The following is a 15,724-nucleotide window of genomic DNA, read 5'->3' on the forward strand; positions in this document are numbered from 1 at the left end:
CAACGGATGTTTGGGCATGTTTCAGGAAATAAAGGCAATCAGTTATTGAGTTATGTGAGTGGAGCCGCTCCAAATGCATGACATCATCTTTCGCCTTTCCTGTTGACATAATCGGGGACAAATAAAAGGGCGGGGTCGCGCGATGAAAACTTCTGATAGCGTCAGACGGAGTGATCTCGGGGGATTAATTCAATCACGGACGCAAAAAAATTAAAAATAAATAGCTTGGATTCGAGACTCAGACACAAATACTCTGCTTGGCCTTTAGTGTGGGCCTGATATGCAACAGCCTTGCTGTCCACATGTTGTTTATATTTATGGCTTTGACATTTTGGTTTGGTAATATCCAAAGCAACATGGTACTACAGGGCAGAGGAGGTAAAACACTTCACTTGAGCTCTAATGTATTTGTCTTTTTGCTGTCCCAAACAATCAAATTCAGGGTAAATCAAAGTTTAATGAGCCTGCTGGTACTCAGAAAGCAAAACAGGGATCAGCAATCAGTCACAAGTGGCTCTCGGTTGTTCTGCTGTTTTAACATTCTGCAGAGGCCGGGGCCAGTATTTTGTAATACCCCTTTTTTAATGACTTTAAATACAGATGTTCACTTTCGAAAAAACAAGCCAATACAAGATGCAATTTGAACACATTAGAGAGCGTCTACAGTCGAGTTGACTCACTTTAAATGCTGTTTGTTTGATTTAAGCAACACAGTTTGGGGCTGTTGAACACTGTGAACATCTTAATTACAGCCCCGTGCCCAGATACACTTAAAGAAGGTTGCAAAGGCTTGTCATCAAACAGCTTACACTACCAAACAAAAAAAAAAAACATTTACATTTTACAGGCATGTGTATATTTAGCTTCGAGTCGGGCAGTAAAAGCTTTTTTCAGCACCTGGCTCGTGTTCTCCTTCCTGTCAGCCGGGACAGTCGACGTTTCTTTTCTCATCAGAAGCTCATTCTAAGCTGAAACCCAGCCTGACAATACCTTCGAGTGAAAACGAAATGAAAAGACGTTAGTCACGGCATGATGAAGTGGCGAAATGTATTACGACACAGCTCGACATTATTGCTGTAATGCAGATGACTAATGGCAGTTGTTTGTTTAGGAAGTTTCATTTTTGTCGAGGGGGGGAATTTCTGAGCTGCATTCGTCACTTTGAGCTGCACCCAGTGAGCCAGATTCATACCTTTGCAAAGCAGTGATGTGTACGTCTGCAGTATTCTAGTGTCGTCCATCAGCACACAACAATGTTGTTCATTTGCAGCCTACGCAGATCCTTCCCTGGGGCATCTGGGGATTTGAACCATCGACTATTTAGATCAACAACGTCCATAAGGCGCCATCGCGCAGCCATTGCAGCCGAGCTCATGTTCGGGGTGGGAGGAGGAGGAGGAGGAGGAGGTGGTTAATATTTACAAATTGTTCCAATGTGTCCTTCCTGTCCCACTGCACTAATGACTACTCGACAGCAGGAGGAGCCTGGGGTTGTGAGGAGAGGGGTGCGAGAGAGCAGCGGCGTCGCCTGGGGACTCACCATCTGCCTTGTGGCGTGCCAGGGTGTGTCAGGACCGCAGCCAAGCCACACTTGTCATGAAAGCAAAATTCCCCCTCAGCACAAGACTGCACTGCCTCGATATATCAGGTCCTTGCTAAGCTGCGCGCCGTAAGCCCTGTATGAATCTCACATCAGGCTTAGGCCATGTCCCCGCGGCGGCTGGGCCCTTTACGGGTCTACCGCATAGAGAGAGAACTCACTCAATTACTTTCATTTTTCAGCTCAGATCCCAGGTTGGCCGTGTTGTACACCTGCCAGAGCGCTGGCAGCTCGCAGCAGACTTCTTGAAATGCACTGCGGCTCTCGGGCGATGAAGCTGACTTCAAATCAGCGGGAACAGAGGGGGAACATTAGCGAGGGAGGGAGACTATAACAGGCACCTGCCACTTTGGCTCAATGTTCGACGATGCTGGAGGTTGCGGGATTACATTTCGATCGGGTCCCGATGTTCCATTAGAGGTGAGAAAATATGGGCTGCCGTTCTCCTCCTGCACTCTAAATGGAGAGTGATTGCGTTCGGCTGGATCATCAAATAATCAGGAGCGACGGAATCAAAATTTCAGAGAGATTGCATTAGTTGAAATCTGAGCATGGCTGGAAATTTGGTTATAATAGTGAGAAAATAGGCTGCTGCAACTCTTTTTTTTTTTTTTTTTTTTTTCAGATTTGGAGCGAGATAAGTGTTGGCATTTTAGAGCCATCAACAACCAGAGGCAAATGCCATGTCAGAGCAGACTAATGATTGCGCCAGGTGATGACCAGATAAACACCTTTAGACACTCACAAAGGAAAAAGAGATCCTGCTGAACGAGTGACGACAGGAATATGATATTAATGTCACGGCCGATCTGGTAAGGATTGAATGCGTCAAGGTTGAAGCCCCCCCGAGACCGCCAGAAAAGTCAGCAGGCTGGAGAAAGAGGGAGGACTGACGGATGTGATTTATGTCTCACGCCACGAGGGATTTCAGCCACTGATAACCTAATACAACTCAGTGCTTAGCGGCTCGATTGCATTAAGGCATTTTCAAAAGGCTTTTTGTTTCTTTTGGTTTTTGCTGCCACGGCTCTTTTGTTCTTCGGTGAAACAAAAGAAAGAAAACGGCGCCATTGTGAGGACTGAAGGCCATTTAAAGAGGAGGGGGAGTGACAAACGAGGGGACGCTTTTCTTTTATGTCTTTTCGACGGAAGAGAGCCGCCGTGCATAAAGTATGTTTACTCCTGATGGATGGAAAAATGTTCAAATGTTCATGTAAAAGCCGACCTCAGCAAACCGTGCGCCACTGAAGTGCCTCTGCCGACAGCTCCTCCACCTTATCTTTGCCTGTAAACACATGCGGTGTGTGCACTGCGCAGTCGTCCTGAGATAACTTGGCCGCAGATTTCTAGAAAAGAACATAGAGGCGAGCAAACACTCAACTCAAGGCAATTTATTTAAGCAAAACTGATCACAGCTCCTCGGTGGACATAATGCAGTTACTATCAATAAGATACTTTTGTGTTTTCTAAGAAGCGAGCGCAAATCTGGTTACAATTCATGGAAGGATGCTTGTGAGGACTGAGCCCTGCTGGGTTTCTGTATCTCCCAAACAGATTAGCCTGACGGAGAAAAACTGGCTTCACCTCTAAAGAAGAGATGGTGTGTGTGTGTTGGGGGGGGTGCACATTTCCCACCATACAGGCCCGACATTAAAGAATCTTTATTGAAATGCTTCCTAATGCTGCCTCTCTGTGAGCTCGGGAGAGTAATGCGCCTCCGCTAAAGGCCTACTTAGGAGTCTGCAAAGGTAGCTAAATCAAATTACTACATTTGCCGTAAAGACGCCTTCACACAATCAGTCACAAGCTGATGCGGTCCGCGCACCGACGGGGGAGCGCTCCACTTTGAACGACAGAGGTTCTGTTTCTTCCCAGGTATGTTCATTTTGCTTTGCTTTTAATCTAATTGGAGAATCAGTCGAGCGCCGTGATTCAGTTTTAGTAAGCGCGCTCATTCTTGTGAATTAATACAACAAATAGAGACTTCACACACGAGCACACACCCCCTCAGAAACACGCGTGTTCTGATGATCAGTGGAAACAGACGCACGGCTTGTGAAAACACATCCCGTCCGTCCTCCTCTCCAACCGCTCTGCCTCAAACCACTGCCAGGTTCATATGTTCATACGTTACGTATACTTTCCTATATGTTTTGAGGATTAGATTTACCATTCCCCCCCTTTACACATCAATGTGCTCAGCCATCAGTTAAACATGTGTCTCCTTCAGCGACATCTGCGCTGTTCAAAGAACGCCTCACTTCTGGCTGCAGACTTATTTATTATACGCACACACACACACACACACACACACACACACACACACACACACACACAACACACACACACACACACCCATTTAGGATTTATACCACATTAAATGTTGGTTCTTCAGATCTCTGCACTCTTACCCATGTGGGGCGGCTTTTTTTGCACGTCAGCCGGGGTGAAGCCGGTTCTTTTGGCAACAACTGATTTAGCCCTGTTGTTGATCATGGTTTGCAGCGGGAATGCTTCCAGATGCAGCAGCAGCACCGTGACAGCATGCGCCACACTTCAGCGGGATAAACATCGGCAATGCATGAAATGGGGGATTCAGAAACACCTTTGATTGGGAAGGGGCATAAAAAATTTTTTAAAAAAACGCATAATGCGCACCTGGATAGTCCCCGCATCACCACTGAGAGGATGTGCATCAATGCATTTTGAGGCTTTTATGGCACCTATAGCTCAGTATACTGTACGAATACAGTTATTCATGCACATATGCACTCGCAAATGAGGTATGTATCTATATGTCCACATATGAGGGAGGGGGCTCGGTCTCAGTCAACGCTGAAGCAGCACGTCTAGTGTTCATTATCAGTACCCCGTCTGTACAAATGAAGGTCCCAAAGGACTCCAACACATTTTCCTGAGAGTTCCTTAGAGTGCCTTTTCTATTTGCTGTTATAACAGTTGTCGTTCTTGCCATACAGCTGGAAACATACCATGTCTAACAATAATCAACAATCTTCATATAAGTGCAAATAAACGCCTACAATTCATTAAAGATGTCTTATATCGCCATGACAGCATCACGGCGAGAAAGGAGACCGCGTGCGGCTGTAAGTAGAATTTACATCATATTTTCGTTGACATCCTCCGGAGAATCTTTTGCCTCCAAGCCCCGGAGGAGTTATTTGTTCCTCCTTCTCCCACAACTTTTAAACACCAATATGTGGTTGAACAGAACGGTATCACATACTATCGGCAGATGTTATTTGTCCTCCTTTAATAGCCGTTAAGAGTACATTGTAGCATCCAAGAATGCCCGTTTATCCCTCAGACACAGAACGCTAATATCATACTGAAGTGTAGTTATACCACACGACAACCAAAATGAAATGATGCGCTGTACGTTGCTTATGCGCGCATTAAACCGAAGCTTACTTTGTATAACAGTTCAATTCCAATAAGTAGCGATCACTCTTGGTTTCTGAAACAAACAACTGCACAGAACTTTTAATGCTGAAATTTTACCTGAAAGACAAACATTTCCTGTATCCTAAAAAGGTCAAAGGTCACAACTACCGTACCTTCAATCCACACGAGCTGCTTAATGATCTCTTCAGCAATCAATACACTGTCTGAGCAGATATGAAGAGGCTCAACTGGAGAAAACTAGACACCCTGCTCATCTGTACTTGAACAAATCGACCTGGTGTCTTCCACAGTTCTCAGTCGCTAAACGTGTAACCTTACTTTTCAATAAATCCCCTCGCCTCCTGATGAATGGCTGCGTGCTACTTTCAGCACCCAAGGCGCTGGAGCACAAAAACGCACCCCAACTTGTCCCCGAGGACCTCTCCCGCTGAAACGCACTCCACACAGCCACTTAAGGCCGCCGGTGGAGTAAAAAGGGGGAGGAGGCCGTGGGTCTCACCCCTGTGAAGGTGCTGTTAATATGCGACAGATATTCAAGATAGAGTACTTGACGACACGCTCGACAAAATCCAATTTCCTTCCTCTGCACCCCCCCCGTCCCCCGTCCCCCTGCGATAGATTTATTGGCAGTGTTTCTGCTACGTACAGTTAGCGGTGCAGCGCTGATGGTAATTCAGGTGCTACAACGGAATGTAGGAATTTCTTTATAAAAATATGGTAATCCCGTGCCCGTGTGAACGAGCACGCCAATCCCCCTCGTCACCAGAGTTACAGTTATTATGGAAACACTGATTTGTTTTTGTTTTTTGTTTTTTTTTTAATTTGAGAGAGCGAGGGGTTCGGGTGCGACAAGGGAAGAAGTGCTGACACATACTGTCAGACACGCAGTCCACTCCCATGTGACGCTGCTACCAGAGCGCACAGGCTGAAAAACATGCTATTGTTTATCGTAGCTCCTATAAGATGAAAAAAAAGAAAAAAAACTGACACAATTATGAAAGTAGGGCTTCATGAAACAACATGGGGAGATCCGCTGGGACGGAGGCTTTTGATTTATGGAGCGGAGTTGGGGGGGGGGGGAGAGAAAAACAAGCCGCAGTCAGGCTGTAAACAAAGCTACAGATTTTGATGCGAGGACGTCTTGATTGAGGCTGGAAGCTCCGTGGCCTCAGATAACCTCCCTGTGGCGAGGATGCACTGAGGTCCCTGCACGTCGCCTACGCTGACAAAAAGGGCGAGCGCGGGGTGGAGTCTCGCAGCGCTGCCATCGCTACGTGGCTTCCCACCTCTCCGGGCTGGATAGAAGCAGGCTGCAGAGGCTCAGGAGGAGGGGGGTGGGGGGCAATCACCGGTCCGCCCTCGGTGGAGCATGCAACAGCTATGTGCCCGTCAACATTTGTCAACTATTTCCGACATCCAGACTGCTCATGTCGAAACCTTAACCCTGGTTACATTTTAGCATGCGAGCGGCAGCCACAATATCCAGCCTGCACAGAGGGGCGAGCACAGACTTGTCAAGTTAAAAAGGGAATGTCACCAAGTTGTAAACACTTCCTGTCAGGAAGGGAGCACTTCCTTAATCCTGGAGCAACCAAGCCATTCCTTATTTTTTCCACCAAACAACTGCAGATAGCGGCTTTGTTTCTGTCCCCTATCACAAGAACGGCTAATTATAACTGTGGACATTTAAAAGACAGTGAAATGTGAGCTGAATCAGAGATCTAAGCGGCAATGATCTGACAGAGATTTGGTCGACTCGGGTCTCATTCACAGAATGAAATGGAAGGGGGGGAAAAAAAAAACTGGATTCCTCCAAAGAAGAAATGGAAGTGTTCGGCTTCCTGGTGGGCACTCAGATCACAGGCCAGCTCTGTTTTCAAGACGGAAGTCTGGCTGCCTCCTGCAGCGCGGCACAAAAACAGCAGCCTGCATTCACAAGCAGGAGATAAATGGGCAAATCAGTTGTGTGTTGTCTACACTATACCGTATTTTGATTCAGAAACAACCCTTTCATTACCGCCGAAATCGGCATCGTTTTTTTACTACGGGAGGGCAGAGCTACTGATTTTGCAAAAGAAAAGTCGATGTATGATGCAGATTCCCAGTCTGCGTCGTGGACTGCATGCAGACGAGGGGCTCAATTTGTTTCCTTTTAATCGGAGTGTGACGATCGTCTGCCCACCAGGACTCCCATTTCTATAGACTCGCGCGCGCGCATACACACGCACACACACGTACACACACTGTCATTAAACAAAACAGAGCCATGTGTCTACAACTCCCCGGCGGCCGGCGCTGCAGCGATAGTCTGCAGGCTAATTGTGACCTGGTGGAATCATGTGACTGATGTTCCGGTGCGAAGCTAGAAAAAGCAAATTGAGCAACAAACACAACGGACCCCGTTGGGACTCTTTAAGCTGGAACGAAGGCTCCCAGATGGAGGGGAAGGAGAAAATAAGCAAACAATGGCTAAAGGCCATCATTTCCAAGACCTATATCCTTCAAGCACATGTGGTCGGATGGTTTATATAAAACCTAACGAGGACTTTGTATTTAAGTTTCAGATTTAAGTACTGTCACGTAAATGTAACAGGATTTGTGAATTTATCAAAATAATATCTGGAAGAGAAGTCAACCTTTCACAGTGCTTGTGAGTGAATGAGCATTACAGCGTATCCTCCACTACAGGATGACTTCATCCATGCCCTGCAGAGGCGGGGCTTAAACATGTGCGCTGTTCGTCTCTGTGCTCCTTCCTTCCTTTTTCAAAGTGCCCTTCCAGGATTCTTATTCAGGTCACAGGAGTCTGCGAGGAGCTCTATTGTCAGAAACATTAAAAAAAATCCTTAAAAATGAAAAAGAAAAAAAAGGGGGGGGGGATGTTTGGCATGAAAAGAGCAATGTGTTGTGTTCTGAGCAGCGGGTGATTAAAACTGAATATGTTGTAGTCTCGAACCAGCCTTGGGGCGACATTGAGAAAAACACTTTGGATGCTTTGAATAGTTCAGGAAATGCGCAGCATTCTTTGACACCTCAGAGAAGAGCGGGTCAGAGATCTGGCAAACCGTGCCCTGGCACTTCATGACAACAACATCACAGTCTAGACTGTACTTTCATGACTCAGGGGTAGCCATAGCAACACGCTTGTCTTGGGTTTATTTTACACAATTGATCACCATTGTCAAAATAAATCATCTCACTTAAAAAAAAAAAAAGATGCGAGTCACAATCTGCCCACCGCTGACGGTAAGAAATATGTCACTATACCGAGAGCGTGATTAACAAAAACAACAGCTGCATCATCCGAGTGATGCACAAACCAATCTGTTGATTATTTTAACCACCGCCGCAGCAGTGGAAAATTACTTGAATTCATTACCGTTAAGGCTATTGTTCACACATGCCGGAGGTGTAAAGTAGTCTTAAATAGTATGAGTAAGAAAATGTCCAACACAGTGACATTTACTCAGCCAGGAGAGCACAAATTGACAGGTTTGTGTAGCCACAGAGCAACAAGGGAGGGCACATCCTGCGCCACTCTCACATCCAGTCGGGCCCGCTATCCACCTCGCCAGCCTCCGTCTGATTCAGAAAGGTAGAGAACTGCACTTAAAAGGGGGCGGCTGTAACAAAACATGATGGGCTCTGATGGGTTTTTTTTCACCAATTTTCTGGCTCCCCGAAGAAAACCACTCTCGCGGACCCGGGTGATATTGACGTCCGCGCTTGACATTTCTCCTATCGCTGGCAGAGATGAGAGCGTGAAAAGGCCGGTCGGGATGCATTTTGTAAAACTCCGTTGATGCCTGGAGTGCCGGGGTGAAAGGCCAAGCGAAGAAGATATTCAGGTTGTTTGGGGAATGAAGCCGAGTCGAGTTCAGCCACGCTCTACGGAGGGCTGTAAATCCGCGGGCCAGCCGAACAAGCCCTGATCTACCCACGCTGCTGCAGACTGTGGCGAGGAAGGTGCGGCTGCCGAGGACGTAATTCAGTCCTTTCACATGCATGACTCGAATCCGATCATTACACATGTGAACGGACTCAGAAGTATGCACAAGACAAAAGGAGGGAAACTGACATCCATTCAGCGAAAGCCTCCATTCAAGCATCGCGTCCATGTCTGAACTTTGGCGCCAAGACGGGCGGCAACATGTTCCTGATTTATCTAGATGGCTAGAGCTCAGGTCGTTAACTTGATTATTAGTTTAACTCGTATGTTGGGAGTTAATGACGGCACATTTGCTTAACTTGGACGCGCTCTCCACAATTACTGAGAAATGTTGATCTGATTAAAATGGGTCACACCTGTACTGTCCTCTTTACTTCATATTCATATTTTTAAAAAAGGTTGAGCGTGTAGAAGTGGAATATAATATTCATAATTATGTTTTAGTTTGGGCATAATGACCTGAAACTAAGAATAGCTGTGTTTTCACAACATTACAATGGGATTTTTGTATTTTTACAAAATGAAGCAGGTCGTTTTCCACAAAGTCTGCCGAGTTTCACCGCCGTGTTTCTACGGTAACAAACAAACACTTGCCTGAGAGAGGGGCTCTGGCTTTTTTAGCTGCCACAATAGGGCACAGTGAGACGAGGGGTGATCAGTTGGTCGTGAACTGCAACCTATCGGCTAGATGCCACAAAATCCTACTCACTGGACCTTTAACTCGTCAGTAGGTTAGATTTTTTTTTACAGCATGTAAAAAAGATGAAACAACTTAAAAAATGCAGTCTTTACTATATTTTACCTGCAGGGTTTCGTAAAGGGTAAGAGGGTATTTTGTTTGTAGGACTCACATAAGGATGCCATATTTAAAAAGGCACTTTGCTCTAAAATTGGCCCCATGGAGAAGTTGAGATCTGCAAACTAATTAGTTCACGCTTGACCCGAGGTCTAACGTTCCACAGGGCTGCAGACTAATTTTTGTGATATCCTGCTAACGACCAAACAAGCAAACAGACCTCCATATAGGATCAAACACAGTTATCTGACATGGATTTTCCACCTCCAGAATAAATCAGTCGAAATGCTGAGCATGGTCTTGTAAAACGGTGCAGGGAGAAGATGTAGGGGGGGAAAAAAAAAACCCAGATGCCTCTTTTGGCGGCACAACAAGTGTCTGCGCTTCTGATCCAACTGCAGCTTTCTACAGACGGATAATCTGGCTCGTGGGATCACCGAGTCAAAGGGACCCCAGGCCCTGCAGGGAGCCGAAGCTAGATTGGAACAGCAGTTTCCCCAGCGCACTGACAGATACTGATGATGACGAGGCGCACTCCGTAAGGACTGCCGCAGCCTGTCAGCTCCGCGCCACTGCTTTTGTTTACAGGTTTGCCCGTCATCACTTTTTTTTTTTTTTTGGTGCGTGTCCTTGAGAGAAGTTGGGTTAGTGCTGAGTGGAGCGATGAGCCGGGAGATGAGGCCTTTAATTAGCTCCAAGGCAGGATGATAATTGATCATCTCCCTCAACTCGCTCTACCATGAAGGGCCTGGCGTCATTAAAAACACAATACATCACAATGCCTCGGAAAAGCTCCCAACTACAAGTAACAGCCGGCATCCATACAGCTCCATAGGATCAGTGCGACTGTCAACCGGAGACGAAAAAATCCTCTCAATAACCCCACACTTCTCTGACGATGATTGGCACTAAAAATAAAACGGGAATTGGAACGCCGTGAGATGAAATGGGACGCCTATGTGAACGCAGGAGATACATCACAGTTTGTGAACTGTTCGCCGCGTACCGAAACATCTCTGTCTCGTTTGTTTTTCCCCCAAACGGGAGCCCGGAGAACAGAAGCAGACTGGACGCCGCTATTGGCATTTCAGGCATTAGGTAAGCGGTGATATAATTAGCATTCATGAGTCAAGTAATTAAAACATCAATGTAACCAAGCACTGCCGTTAAGACACTTGTGCTCTTCGCTCGGTCTCCAGCACTCAGCGTTTAGTCTCTGCACTTAGAAAGACTCAATTTACCCTCACTCTGATGTCTGTGTGTGTGTGTGTGTGTGTCTATGCGCGAGCTACAAGGCAAGAAAATACACTTTACACTTCTTTTTTTTTTTTTTTTTAAACGTTGTCCAAATGTGTCTCGCAGTTTTTTGGGGGCTGTAGAACAGTTTGAACATGAAGCTTCACCAAACAAGAAACACACTGTGCACGTCATACACCCTCAACCTTTCAACACCAGCCTGAAGACAGAGTGTGTGAGACGCACACTGCGAACAGAGCGTCCCTCCCAGAAACAGACGAAAAACAAGTGTCAATACGGTGGGAAAATGCTCGCATTAACATCCGTTTTTTTTTTTTTTTTTAAAACACCTGGAAAATCCGTCTAACAAGGACTTACAGACGATTGGAGAGAAAATCCCGAGCATCCAGACACGCTGTAATTCTCAGTGAAGTTCGAACACAAAGCCTCACGGTGTACAGGCGACAGTGTAGTTTGTGACGAGCTCAGTACATTATTAGAAGGGTATTTTACTCGTGACCGAGCTCTTATTTTTTTGACAGCTGAGAGAAACTTAACATCAAAACTACGACTGCAATGACGAGTCAATTAATCGATTGGAAGAGGTTCAACGCCCCTCGACCGCCTCACAGAGAGTTGACAGCCTGTCCGCTGCTTTCAGATTACAGTGTTCTATAACAAACACATCAGAATCATAGGCCGGTGTAAACTGGTGCACACATATCAAATAAAAAAGGTCCACTTGTAAGAATGTTGATTTTTGAGTCTCATTCCCAACTGGTGAAGTACTAACGCTTTGGGATGGCGGCTGACCAGAACTACAATGTCAGAGCGTCAGTGTTTGTAAAAAAAAATTAGATTTTTGAGTCCCAACTCTTCAAATTGGACCTTTAAAGAAAACAAACTTTATGAACTGACTAATGTGTCTTAGCCATCACAGTCAAACAATACAAAGACCGTTGAGTTTGTTGCCTGATTCCATCTGCTCCAGTACACTACTGGTCGTTTTTCCTGATAGTTAATGAAGACTTGTTGTATTTTTGACTGTTGGTTGGACAAAAGAAGTAACCTGAAGACGTCACAATTGTATAGACTTAGCAGATCATTATGAAAACAGGTTAACTGATTATGAAAATGTGCAGTTAGTAGCAGCCCTAATCAAAACAGAAAAGACGGTAATTCGGCGCGTTTTTTGGAAGGTATTCCCTTGCAAACTTCCCCGTCCTCCTGTCAGGTGCGCCCTGCAGGGAAAGCACTCTCCACCCGGCACAGTGCGGTACACGTTGGAGCCAATTTGAGGCCAACTGATCACTATGATGGATTACATGGCACATATGATATCCAAGTCTGCGGCATCTTTTCTTGGCAAGGCAGATGGCGGCAGACTCTTCAACGGTGGGCACATCTCCGCAGCGTGCAGAGTGAATACAGAGGACAGAATCCACCATCTCCATCACTACATCGTTTTCATTTAACCTTCAGCACTCGACGAGAAACCCTTAAACCCTTCTCTCGACGCCGCCGGTAAAGCCCGCCAGCTGTCAGTACTGATTTAGCGCGTCCAGAACATCACTCGTACCGGTAGTTGCGAGTTATTTCAACCATCCTATACGATCATCTGCCTGTCTGTTAAAGCCATATGTGCACACGATGAGGGGGGGTGGGAGAAGAGAAGGTGGCACGGGCGACTGTATCCTGACTGCGGGGAGATCCAAATAAGCCTCAATTAACATGAGACAACAATAATCTGTTTAATCAGCTTGAGCAGCTGCTGGCTGGTTGAGGATGGTAAATTCAGGTTCCCTGCTTGTTTTCCCGATAACGCATAGCCGTATGATTATTAAACCTGTACGCCGAGTTCATGACGGGCCGCTGAAAACAGAGGCTGGGAAAACAAACAAAGAGGGCACAGAGGATAGTTTTTTTTGTTTTTTTTATGAGCGTCACATGCTTTTCTGATCTTTGGCGTTTGAGGGGCCGTGTGGGAAAATATAGATGACAGTCACGGTTGTGTTTTTTCGTGTGATCAAAACTGGGCCTCCTCCTCCACGCAACACTCCGGTGACAAGCTGCAGACACTGTGGAATAAAAATAAGAGTGTTGAACCAAAAACCAAACTGCGAACGCACCACACGTCACGAGGACAGGTGCGAAAGCAAACGACACACGAGGAGGAGGAGGAGGAGGAAGAGGAGGAGGAAGTAATGTGAACGTGAAACCAAGAAGACCACAAGAAAAAATGTCCGGACGCAGGAGGAGAGAACGCAGTGTGGGTTTTCGCCGGGCCGTGCCTTCTCCTCTGTACACGACACTGAAACATTCCACGGCGGGATCGCACTCATCATCGCTAGGCACGTCCTTAACCTCGCCGACATCGAGCGTCTCACGTTTCTCCAAATGAACCCCGGTGTGTTTGGATTCCTGAGAAGCCTGACATGACATGCGTACATTCCCCCCCCCTCCCCTCCCTCCCGATCCCTGTTTGTCTGTCTCCACATTCACTTGGTGCTGATGGGAGCGTGTAAGCACAAGACTTTATGTTGCATTCAGGGAACCGTGCCAGGAGACGCTCAAATTAGAGCCCATATGTCCGTAAACACATTTACATTTTCAGGGCATTTAGCAGATTTACAGTAATTCATACATTCATACACTGATGGCGGCGTCAACCGACACATCAGGAGTAGTTTGGGCTCGACAAGCAGTTTAATTCAAGCTGTTTGGGGTTGAGTATCTGGCCCAGGGACACTTCAACTGGGGAAATCGAACCAGCGACCTTCAGTTAAACAAGACGCTGGCTCGAGCCCCGAGCGTGGGGGTGCATCACAAGCAGCAAAAAGAACATTTGCGAAATGTATCAGTCTAGTTTAACAAAATAAAAGACTGGATTAAAGTTCAGCCGGTGGTAATGAATAAGTCTACATCACACTGTTGCTCGGGGATGATGCACAGCAGAGTTGGACTGCAAGTTCACTGTGACAAAGTGAAGAAATAAAAAGGGTAAATTCACAGTTTTCAGAGTGATCCCTGGTGTGTGTGCGTGTGTGTGTGCGTGGAGCCATGTGTGAGCTCAGAACACAGGCTACTCCCTCCGCAGCACTCCCTGTGCTGCAGGTTAGTGATTAGACAGGAGGTGGATGTCGCAACAACATGTGGACGGCCGTTGTGCCGCTGTGATTAACAAGTTCTGCCGGTTGTAACGATTCACTCTTCACAGGAGCAGGTCAGGTTCTCCACAAAACACACCGTGACACGACAACAACCCCTGTTTTGACCTACTTCTTCAGGTTAACTGAGAAAGTTAAAGTTTTGTATACTTAAATGAACTTCACCCACCTTCTCCTTGTTGTCGTGGTCCGACGGAGGGGAGGTCGGAGACTTAACGCTCCCCACAGCAACAGCCTGTGTGACCGTGACGCCGCCGCCCGGAGCCGGGCTGCTCTTTTCGATTGTTTCCACCTTGATGAGTCGGTGTTTCGGGGACACATACTTGATATCCGGCGACCCCACAGTGTTCAAGCTCGAGCCGAACGATATATTTCCACCTGGAGTGTACGGGTCCTCGAAGTCCAGCTCCTTTTGTAGTTTGTAGGCAGCGAGGATGTCCGGCTGAGCCGGGCTCGGGAAGGTGGCCCCGGAGCTCGCTTGCTGGTAGCCAGGCGTGCCGGGCACACCGGTGTGACAGTGTCTGTAGTCCGGTTTCGGAGGCGCCGGAGGGGGTGCTTTGGTAGTTTTGAATCCTAGGTGCTCCTTGAACCACTTGGCCATGCTGCCAGTGCATCGCTCTCAAGTCACCGACTGTAGTTTAGTTCCAGCTTCCCTGCCAGCGGAGCCCGAGTGTGTGTGTGTCGGTGCCGAGCGCGGATCCTCGGGTCAGCCGCGGCCAGCAGACCGCTGTCGGAGCGCGTCGCCAGTCTCGTTGCGCGGCCGGAGGCACTTTAGTTGATCCGCCGCGGCTCCCGTCAACTCTCTGCTCAGGCTGCTCCTCCACCTTCAGCTCTCTCCACCTTCAGGTCTCCCACGCTACGCAACATGGGAGCGCTTGTGGAAGAGCAACACACGCCCCCCACACACACACGCGCGCACACACACATACAACCTGCCCTGCCTACCTGAGAACATTCACTGCCACCTACCGGACTTGTGAAACTCTCACTGACTGCTGCTGACTTCAGTACAGACCAGTCACCGCTGCATCTCCAGTGTTACAGACCCAGCATGCACCGACTGAGCCTCCAGCTGCCGGGCGGCTCGTCTCACGGATCCCCCGGATGGAGACTCAGTGTGTGGGCTGCGAGATGTGAGAGGATGAAGAGCAAAATGACGACATGTTTGTCGCGGGTCCCTGACTCCACTTTGGAACCCCGGCAGTGCCACAAGATGGTTTGAAATCCTCAGGTCGTTGTGTGTTGTTTAAAGGAGCAGTATGTAGTTTTGGAGAAGACGTTTTCTAATCGGAAGAGAAAGATCTTCATTGTGTTTTTTTTTCTCTTTCTGTGTCCATGACTGAATAAACAGGATAAACAAACTGACCTTCAAGGACAACACAGTTTCATACAGTTTTTACTTTGTTTATATGTGGCGGACCCTGCCACCTTTCTAGCTTCAAACAGTGTTCTGAGGAGTGTTTCCTCTGTGAACAGCTTGTAATGGAAACATAAATATGTCTGAGTATTATCAACTCATTAATATTGTAAATAAAAAAAATTGTTTAGTT

At 47.0% G+C, this 15,724-nt stretch overlaps 1 protein-coding gene across 4 annotated transcripts in view; it reads right to left on the bottom strand.

The window, feature by feature from the left end:
• Positions 1-15,340, bottom strand: part of shf (Src homology 2 domain containing F) — a 105,750-nt gene extending 90,410 nt beyond the window's left edge. For 2 of the 4 annotated variants that reach the window (XM_030414360.1, XM_030414358.1), the window contains exon 1: positions 14,344-15,339. In XM_030414360.1, the coding sequence (XP_030270220.1) occupies positions 14,344-14,775 (432 nt within the window). In that variant the 5' untranslated portion in view covers positions 14,776-15,339. Of the gene's footprint in view, positions 1-14,343 lie in introns of all 4 variants that reach the window. The other 2 variants (XM_030414359.1, XM_030414357.1) reach the window with 2 other exon arrangements.
• Between the last annotated feature and the right edge of the window lie 384 nt (positions 15,341-15,724).

This window comes from Sparus aurata, chromosome 4 (genome assembly GCF_900880675.1).
Source record: "Sparus aurata chromosome 4, fSpaAur1.1, whole genome shotgun sequence".
In the NCBI taxonomy this organism is placed as follows: domain Eukaryota; kingdom Metazoa; phylum Chordata; class Actinopteri; order Spariformes; family Sparidae; genus Sparus; species Sparus aurata.